This window comes from Montipora foliosa, chromosome 7, assembly GCF_036669935.1.
Source record: "Montipora foliosa isolate CH-2021 chromosome 7, ASM3666993v2, whole genome shotgun sequence".
NCBI classification, from domain to species: Eukaryota; Metazoa; Cnidaria; class Anthozoa; order Scleractinia; family Acroporidae; genus Montipora; species Montipora foliosa.
In genome coordinates this window covers 25,141,644-25,151,643 of record NC_090875.1, presented here as the reverse complement: position 1 = coordinate 25,151,643, position 10,000 = coordinate 25,141,644, and the positions used below count along the sequence as shown (strand labels likewise).

At 39.3% G+C, this 10,000-nt stretch overlaps 1 protein-coding gene across 1 annotated transcript in view; it reads right to left on the bottom strand.

Annotated features, from left to right (window-relative positions):
- The window catches only part of LOC138011537 (reversion-inducing cysteine-rich protein with Kazal motifs-like), a 7,748-nt gene extending 4,953 nt beyond the window's left edge, over positions 1 to 2,795 (bottom strand). Inside the window, exons 1-3 of the mRNA XM_068858594.1 lie at positions 2,632 to 2,795; positions 1,565 to 1,813; positions 1 to 61 (exon numbers count right to left, since the gene is read on the bottom strand). The exon at positions 1 to 61 is cut by the window's left edge and continues 211 nt beyond it. Of these exons, the coding sequence (XP_068714695.1) occupies positions 1 to 61; positions 1,565 to 1,813; positions 2,632 to 2,758 (437 nt within the window). The 5' untranslated portion in view covers positions 2,759 to 2,795. The remainder of the gene's footprint in view (positions 62 to 1,564; positions 1,814 to 2,631) is intronic.
- Between the last annotated feature and the right edge of the window lie 7,205 nt (positions 2,796 to 10,000).

Genomic DNA, 10,000 nt, shown 5'->3' with positions numbered 1-10,000 from the left:
CCGTAATTAGTATAGTTGTTATCCGCCGAGGGACAGCGGATGCGGGTACACAGTAATTCACCTGCAAAATAATAAAGATTTGTCTGGGAAAGAGGATTTTTTTTTTCTAGAGTCGCTTTTCTCAATTCAGAGCTCAGGCTTTTCGTTTATTTTATTTTCCTTTTTTGTGCACTGTAAATGTTACCGGTCGTAAGACGTGGTTCTATTAGGCCCGCAGCACGTGCATAAATCACGAAAATAAACAGGTCTGTTGAAGGCGTGCTTGAGTTTCAACAAAATGAGCCCCAAAATCGGCAAGAATTTGTGACGCTGATGAATAATGAAGCAGCTGTTATTTCCAAAACGATGGAATTACGTGGTGATAAATAACTTCGTCTAGGAGAGTAAATTTTTGACTTTGCAGAAACAATGGTCAACCTCGAGGCGCCGATTGTGATCTTTGTGTTGAATTCGTACATTTCTTGTCAAACTTTATAACCCTTGAAAGTGAACAACACCCAAACTAACAGAAACAAAAACCCAGTGTCCTGCCATCATTTTGACCCAGATGTATCCTTTGTTTCGTGAGTAAACACGCAAAATAAATTGATCACGGCACCCGCTAAATTCGATGTCACTGATGTAAAAGTACAATAGAAAAATTGAACGGAGTGAAAATCTCCCAAAATGTTTTTCGCTTTTATGTTGTTTTCATGTCGCAAATTTTGTTGCTGACGGCAAAATATATTATTCTCGATCGACACTTCCTAAAAACTTCCTTCTGCTCCTCCTAAATACTGTGTATCGATGTTTATTTACTTTTGCATCGATATTTGTTTTGCATAAAGCAGGAAAACAAAATATGTAAATTTTTGAGCGTTAAAATACAGGTAATTCCACGCGCGTTTTTGAGGCGCGGACGGCAACCGGAAGAGAACATTTCGCGTGCCAGGACAGTGGTGTCTCCTAGATTTTTATACTAATCATCTCTAATGGAGAAAAGATAGTTAGCACTATAAATGTGGTTGAGTGAAGACAAGTTGAAAGGGAAAACAGGTCACTTCCGGTTGCCGTCCGCGTCTCAAAAACACGCGTGCTTAACCAACATTGTTGGGTATGCGCGTGCGCACTAATCGGTCTCTCAATGACGTATCCATGTCGGAATCCATAGTAACAACCGCAACTGAAGCCTGGGACTGAATACAAGGCCTTTCGTGAATCAAATGTCGATGATGCATTGAAAGCGCTTGGCCACCCCAGCAATCAAAATCGTTCAACAAAATGGAGCAGATATTGGAACCGTTTTCCCGGGTCTTAATGGTGGTTAATTTTTCTTTATCAATGCTTAACTTGCTTGATTAAATCAAATTTTCTTGTTTCACTCACTACCAATGCAGCGACACAGATTCTTAAGAGGATAACCTCTTCGTTAGCAAAACGAAGTTGCTTGTATAGGGAAATAACACGGTGGCAGGGTCAGGCCTTTAACTACCGACAAGCTAGCTAGTATTCCATAGCCTTAACAGTATCCCCCAAAAAATCTATTGAAACAAGTGAATACTGATGTTGAAGGTAATTGTCTCACCATTGCGGCACAAACAGTTGTTGCATCCATCGAAATGCCGTTCACCATCACGCAATGCTTCCCCTTCCTCCATATGGCACAGATGTTTTCCCAACCAGTAGCGCTGGTAACAGAGTTCAGGTTTTGGCTCACAGATCAGCTCGCCCATTATGCACTGGCACAAGCGACACTCGTTTCGGTTGTAGATCATACTATTGTTAGGTATCTTGCCAGGTAATGCTGGGTGAGAACACTCGGTCGTCGACGAAACTGTAAAGAGAGGAATTTTTAGAAGTGACCGTCACAACCGACTTTTCACTTAAAAAGACCAACTGATAAAAAGACAGGCGCACTTGTACTAATCAACCAATAGACCAAAGTCGATATATTAAAATTCAGTCCTAAACAAAAGGCATCATCTTGAGGCTCTGGGGAATAAATAAAAGGATTTGTATGAGTTTATTCCTCAAAGCCTCGAGATGGTGTCTTTTATTTAGGACTCAATTTTAATATATCGAAATCAACCTGTCATTTACCGCTATTTGAGCTGGTCACGTGGTATTTTTGTGTTGTGATTGCTCATTCATACCATGTTTAATTTTAAAAAAAACTTCGTACAAACCTACAAAAAAAGATGCATTGAACATGTATTATCCCCTTAAAAAGTCACTTGATATCTGCTGGCTGGTTTCAGTGGAGAGAATTTCCCTTGATTTCAATTCTTCAATTTCAATTCTTGAGGGTCCAGGGAGGGCGCAGTGGTGAGAGTACTCACCTCCCACCAATGTGGCTCGGGTTCGATTCCCCAGACTCGGCGTCATATGTGGGTTGAGTATGTTGGTTCTACTCTGCGCCGAGAGGTTTTTCTCCGGTTACTCCGGTTTTCCCCTCTCCTCAAAAACCCAAAATTTGATTGGATTTGCCTTGATTTGTTAATTTCAATTTACATGCAGTGTTCTTTGTGCTCCAGCACTAGAAGATTAGACACTTAAATAAAGTTTCTTCCCTTTCCTTTCTTTTTCTTTGATGTGTGTCAATGGCGGTCTTTAGTACCTCTCAAGTAGAAATCAGTGTGACCGAGAACGTACCTGGTTCCTTGGTGTCAAATTGCAGCAGATGCCTGGAAATACCTCTTCGAAATCTCTCATTATTCTCTTCTTGTTTGTCCTCTTTACCGCCCTCTCCAATCTCCTTCCTGTCGACAGCAGAACCCATCTCCACTGTATGAAGCTTTTCTTTAAGTTCATCGTTGTCCGCAATGTACAAATCTTCGCTGTCCTGATCGTTGCTCAAATATCCTGATTTTTTAAATCTCTGAATGAGGTCTCTTCGAAGCCCATTAACTAGGAGCAGAAGTTAAAAAAATGTTGCTTTAATAACATTCCGGGTATTAGTACTTTTAAATATCATGAATTATTGTTTTTCCACGAAAACGCATTTCTTTCATTGCCGTATCAATATGACCCAGTAAATAACACTAATAAATAGAGGATATTACATGGCCTCGCGGAGATACGAAACTTCTCTTCGAGTGTATTTCACGAGTGACTGCAGCGAACGAGTGAAATAGTTGTCAACACGAGGAGAGAAATTTCGCATCTCCAAGCGGCCATGTAATGTTCTATTTATTTTATAAACACCAATGAAATACTAAATCATTTCACGAAAGGCATTGAAAGACGCGACTTTTATATGTAACCATAGCAACAGTGATCTTTTCACGTGTGAAGATATGTTTTCGAGTCAAGGCTCACTTGGTATGTCATTGGTGTTTATATAATAAATATTGCGCACATAAAAGATGCCCATCACGAATAAATACCTTCCTGAAGCCTTGAAGTCGTTTCTTTTTTTCCCTTGAGCGTTCCCTCGACCTCGTCACCATTGTCTTCTTTCCCATTTCCTTGTTCCATCCACTCCACATCACGTCGGTGTTTAGTGCCCTCCTCATCGTCGTCCCAGAATCCGCCTCCCTCGTTAGCTTCGCCATCTACTTCCTGATGAATCCACTTTTCATCCACGTGAGAACCACTTGTCAGATGCGTGTGCCTCGAGTTGAGGTGCACGTCCTCCTTAACGTTGGAGTAGGTCTCCTTCGGCAGAAGACGCCGATGAACGTCCGACGTTTTCACATGTTCGTGATCGTGTTCCACTTCACCTGAAAGATCGTTGTCATTATCTTGAGATACATTCATTTCTTTGTCTTCTGCCAAGTAACCAAACTCCCCTTCATTTTCGTTGATTCCGTGAGAATGAAGATGCATTTCAAAGTGATCCCATGCGCTGTTTTCTTGATCAGGCAGGTCATGAGATGATGTGCGGCTCTTTTCTCCAGAGTACAAATGATTCACGTTTTTATCGTCCAGAGCTTCTCTCCTGTGATGATTCTTTTGAGCACGATAATAGATATGTCCCTTGTTTATCTGCCGGGTATGATCTAAAGAAAAGATATTTAACGGACAGTGAGATCTGAAATGTTTAACAAAGAGTGGACTTCTCAACCGTAGTTTTTTGAAAGTTTCGAACGTCTATTGGAAGCAAAACACCCTTCATTTTAACCGCATTTTCTAGTTGATATTTTAAAGTAATTAAACGGGCATGCTGCTTAACTGAGACATAATGCAATGCATACCATTTCCCGAATAATTTCTCTCCGTATCTTGCTTACTTGCACGCAGATTCAAGGTCTCGGCGCCATCTTGTTCAAGAGCAACACCGCTTTTCATGTTTTCATGGTGAAGGTCCGAGCTATGTTTGTGGTCCCTCTCTCCTTTTTCTGCAGCGTGGAAAACAGGAAATTATTTATCAAGATCGTTTTTTTCTTTATAGTCTTGTATCTGGGGTCGCCTTCTTTCCAAACTTTAAAAAGTTTGTCTTTTGTGTTTCTACGAATGCCGTAGAATTGGGTTGCACTATGCTATCCAGTTTAAAAAGTGCCAAAAAGGAGTCGAGGGTGATCTATTGGCAAATATAAGATTATCCGCTGATTCTTGCCCGTTGAAATTCATTTTTGTTAAAGTGGTCCATAGAAAAGCTCAAAACAGTTAAGACTGATAATATGTATTCCAAGTGTTATCAGCAGCAAAGTAAACCATTTTACAGGAAATGTAAAATTTCCTCTGGGTATACATAAGCTTAACTTCATCAAGTTAATGAGATAAACGACAAAAGATATTTCACTCAGTACTTCTGTCATCTAAGATAGAGTTTAAAGACGACTTTGCTTTATTTTGAAAAGTAAGATAAGAACTTAAAAGGTATCTGGACTTACCTTGAGTTCTCTGACTGTCATTCACAGTTAGACGAGAACAGAAAAGAACTACAGCTATTAAAATAGTTGGAAAAGTTTGTCCTTGCGGCATTGTGCAGAAAAATACCTTAGAATGAAACAAAAAACTAAACAAACAAAAAAATATTGTGTCGCGTTCGCACTGAGATTCAAAATGAAACGCAAGCCGGATGACGTCGCGCACGCGTGTGCGTTGACTTAAGGGAGGGGAGGGTAATCCATCTAGTGTACCACCCAGGGCCATAGAAAAAGGTGAAAGGCTCCTAAACGTTTTCGTATTTCAGGCATAACATTTAAGCTCTACTATCTTCAACATTGAGATTTTCAATAGTTTCTCGCTGAGGTCTTTTTTCTCCAGTTAGAAACCACAGGTCCTTTATCTAAACAGATTGGTAAAAAATCACATGCCCATAAATGCTCAGCTTCCTGCTCTAAGAATTTATGACGGTCTTTTCAAATGTTTACGGCATGAGAAATTGGAATGCTCGATAGAAACGGCGAAGTAATTTAATAAGTACAAAATAATATTTAAACGGTTTTAGTTTTGATCATTAACATTTTATTTCTATACCCGCAAAATCTTGTTAAACAGTGCTGCAATTCGTTCCTTTTAAGAGCAATAATTGAGAATCATTATTCGATGTTTTCTAACTGAGGTTTTACACGCACGTTTTTTATACAATACCAACAATTAAAAGTCAATATAAGATATAAAATTTCGATAATGGCACAGTCTCAAGGTACGCGAGCAGAAATTATAAACACGGGCATGTCTGTCAACACATAACAGGTTTGAATTTACATTAGAAGAAATGATGACATTAGCTGAAGGGCTTTGTACTTGGTAATACCGTATAACTTTTCTAGAAACTTGAAGTGCCTGATCTGTTTCACTGATATTGGCTGTGATAAAAAGCCAAAATCATTGAAAATAATTCATTAAATTCACCTTTGTATACGTAGTTGTTGGTAAGCAATAAAATATTCAGTACTCTTCAGTTAAACTTTAGACAGCCGAATCGTTTAGCATTAACTTAAAATGGTAACTTGGGTGTGGCGAAATGAATTATATCTTTAGTGCAAAACTACTCACATCTAAAACATATAATCTCCTCTCTTCCAATTTAAAATAGCAAATACAGTAGAGGAATACTATCGCACATGTAGAACTTCGTATTATCCATGAATTGTTCTTTTAACGTGGAAAAGCCTGAAATATTTCCGGCAAACTTTATAATTTTAAAATGCTCATTCAAATGTAAAACGTTGTCGTAGCTTCAGTGATAATAAAGCATGTTTCCTTCCAATGTCTGCAATTGTTTGTAATTTCGTCTTTATATCCAATCATTTTCTCAAAGATGATGGTGATTGCAAAGTCGGTAACTTGATGTCAAACTATCATTGAAGTATTGTCCTTAAATATTTCAATGCTAAACTAAAACACAACAGCACCCTTGATCTTCTTCTTCTTGTGCTTTCTTTTCCGCATCTTCTTCATCTGTTGATTTTTCAGGATCCTTTTTTTCTTCGCCGTCGCCGCCATCGGCCTTCGCTTCACTATCGCCGCTTTCCGCTGGATTTTCATTCGCGTTTTCCTCCGCCGGCTTTTCTGCACTGCCTTCACCCTCGGCGGCTCCGTCGGCTGGTTTTTCTTCTGCGGGTGCTTCAGCTGGAGTATCTTCTCCTTCTGCCGACATGATTTCACAACCAAAGTTTTTCGAAGTCCTTCACAAATCTGCTTTTGTAATCCCTCACTGTTATCAATGTTTGTTCATCAACCTACTCCGCGTTCCCCATACAACACGCGCGAAAATGACATGAAATATTAAAATAGCGTTAATTTTTGTCGTTCCCATGACGACATATTTCAAACGCGTAGTCAATTGACAGGTTCTGGAACCTTAAACCAATAACAATTCGTTTTACAGCTTTATGCACGAAGCTAATTCCAACCCACCTGCAAGATTATTCAGCACAAAGCTCGAAATCTAGCCAAAAATGCATGATTTAACTAACACTATTTTCAGCCAATTTTTAATAAGTACCTTTGTCATTGAGTGTCGGGCACTCTGCAAAATAAGTTCCATTCCAATATATGACCTCTTTTTTATTGAAAGCGCTTTGAAACAGTCAAATAGACATTTCCCCATATTAAATGTACCAAGCATTTAATTTCCTTATGTTTTGCTCGTTTGTTTCCAAATGCTTTAAGTTACTTAACAAACACTTACGGCTGAGGCCCCTGCTGTTAAAACCTGTTGCATGGGATTAAGCGCGTCACCCAAGCAATTTCAGTACAATCCACTGTAAAGGAATACTACTGTAGAAAAATGCTGAAGGGAATTGTTTATTAGTACACCCTTTAAACATACAATGGCACCAGAGTCATCTCTTATTTTTTCAAATCAGTAAAAGCAAATCGTGCAACAAAAAGCATCAATTATTTTATCATCAGGTCATAGAGTATTGTTCCATGTTAAGGACGGCGCCTACTGTTGTTATTGCGCATACGTTTTGCGCATCTCGAGATACTCGGATTTCCTATGCATGGGTTGTGCTTGTAAATACAGGGATATTTTTGCGCGTTTTAAACCTATCCGGAAATAGTAGATCGTAGTAAGTAATCTTGGTATCCAAAGAGAAAATTGGGGGTAACCATGCATTTTTGAGAGATAATTAAGCTTCAATTTGATAAAGAACGCCATACATTTCTTTGTATTTTAAAGCTTTTTACGAATATTATTCATCAATTATCTTTGAAAAATGCGTGGTTACCCCCAATTTTCTTTTTGGATTTCAATAACATTTGTTAAGATCTACATTTTCTGCATAATCATAAACCGGGGCAAAAATACCTTTAAATTAGTAGGCACCGTCCTTTAAAGTGACTTGTATAAAATACTTGTTATATCTATTGAATACCTCGTCACCAATTTTTGCATCGAGACACTCTGCGATGTAATAAAAGCTAAATGCTTTTCCATGTCTGTCTCTACTCTGTGAGCGAGATAATAACTTTATAACGATTGGCGAAAAGTCTCGAATTAAGCCAACCTAAAACAGCGAAAAGGCATTAACTTGGGGAATTGGGAAATTATCGAAATTGTTTTGCATAAAATGTTGGTTAGTGGTGACTGCATTTTTGTGAAAGTTTATTGACATGTACCGCGAAAAAAGAAAGGTTACTATGTCCTCATGGTTGTACATAGTACTTTACGGCTTTGAGGCGAGCGCGCACCTGCTTTAGGAAAACCGCTTTCGAAAAAGTTGTGACTGATTTGTGTTGATATAAAGATTAATCAAGGTACCGTTGCATAAAAGCCATTTAATTATTATTCTCTCCACGTTGTCTTTTTAAGCAGCTCCTGATCAGTCACCCCGACATGTTCCATTAGGTCGTTGTCAGTGATTAGTCAAGCTACACTCTTTTTTTTTTTTATAAGAACCTTTTTTATAAGAACGTTGAGGCCGAGATTGGCCGTTTTTATGCTAGAGACGTTAAAGTCGTCTCGAGACGACTTTAACGTCTAGTATAAAAACGGTAAATAAGACAGACGCTTTTAACGTCTGACCGCTTTAACGTCTTCTGTTAAGTGCGTCGTTTAGACGCATTTAACAGACGACTTTAACGTCTCAGACGTTAAATACGTCTAGTATAAAAACGGGATGCCCTTACTGGGACGCATTTAGCCCTTACTCGTCCACAGACGACTGGCACGAGTTAGCGTTTAATCCTGAAATCGAGGCTTAGCGCTTAAAGAACACGGCCGCCAAGAAGAATTTGAAGGAGTCGCGAGGAACGAGGAACTCCTTTCTTCATCCACGCTTCGTCCTTTCCTTGGTCTCTTCATAGCTACGGCACACAAGCCAAGTGCCTGAGCCAGATCTAGTTCTTCGTCCATATCCTGCAAAAGCCTCTTTCTCGATTGAGCCCGCTCATCATAACAAACTGAGATGAGGATCATACAATAAGAAAACCATTGTTATGTTACAGTTTACAGTAATTTGCCTTAAGTTTATTTTACGTTTTCATTTAAAATACAAATAAGCAAAAGGAAAGCGTTCTTAAATTAATCGACTCTCAGCCTGAGGAATGGTCTTAATACGTTCTTAAAATTTGAGTTAAATGGCCGTTTTTATGCTAGAGACGTTAAAGTCGTCAAGACCCATTTAACGTCTGAGAAGTTAAAGCCGTCTGGTATAAAAACGAGACGCATAAAAGTAGAAGACCTAACAGAAAAAAAACAAACTTTTCCTAAAAAGACTGGGTTCTATCCTCGGAAGACACTGGGGACGAGGAAACTCGACGTCAAATAAACTTGAAGCGCGCGAGTATACGAACAAAATAAACATGTAGAAAGTAGAAATTATTTAACCTGCTTTCTAAGAGTGCCGCATGTACTAAAATACTAACTATAGCTAAAAGAAGACGCTGCAGCCTGAACGAAACTTGCTTGCCGCAATTCGACAGCCAGGCTATTCCATAGCCCCGCGCCACTGCAACAAAAACTGTTTTTCAGATAATTAGTGCGAGGCTTTGGAACAACCAGTTTGGACTCGGAGTCCCTTAAGAAGTATGTAGTCAAGCTGCCCGTGACGGTCCACAAATATATATTCAAAGATATTCAGGGGCTATAGACTATGGAGTGATTTGTGCACCACAACAGCTTTTTGGAATTTGCGGTGGTTTTCGAGTTTTTTTCCAACCCAATTTTTGAATAAGTACGTCCGCGTCGTCGCAGCACGATTTTGTAGCTGCGAGGGTTAACGTTTTGTTGGATGGTCCCACACGACAGAGCAACCAATCGAAGTTGAAAATTGACAGCAATGTCGAGGCTGGAACAAAAGGTCGTACGCGTTTCAGGCCCCGATGCCGGATGCAATGCTTTTCGTTAAGCGATTTATGTGTTCCGACTCCAAGACAGGTTATCATTAATTTAAAAAAAAAAGAGGATGTTGTGGTCGTATTGATTCTACGAGTGTTTTAATTACCGGTAAAAGACTCCTTCCCGTCCATATAAGCTTAACACAAAGGTACTACTGTAGGTGCCTTCAAGGATCTCATTGCAGACTGAGCGGAAGACCGAAACGACGGCACATTGGTGAATGAGATTACATTTTCAGGTGAGTGGTTGCAAATCCTAATAGCCCGAGGGAAAAATGAATAA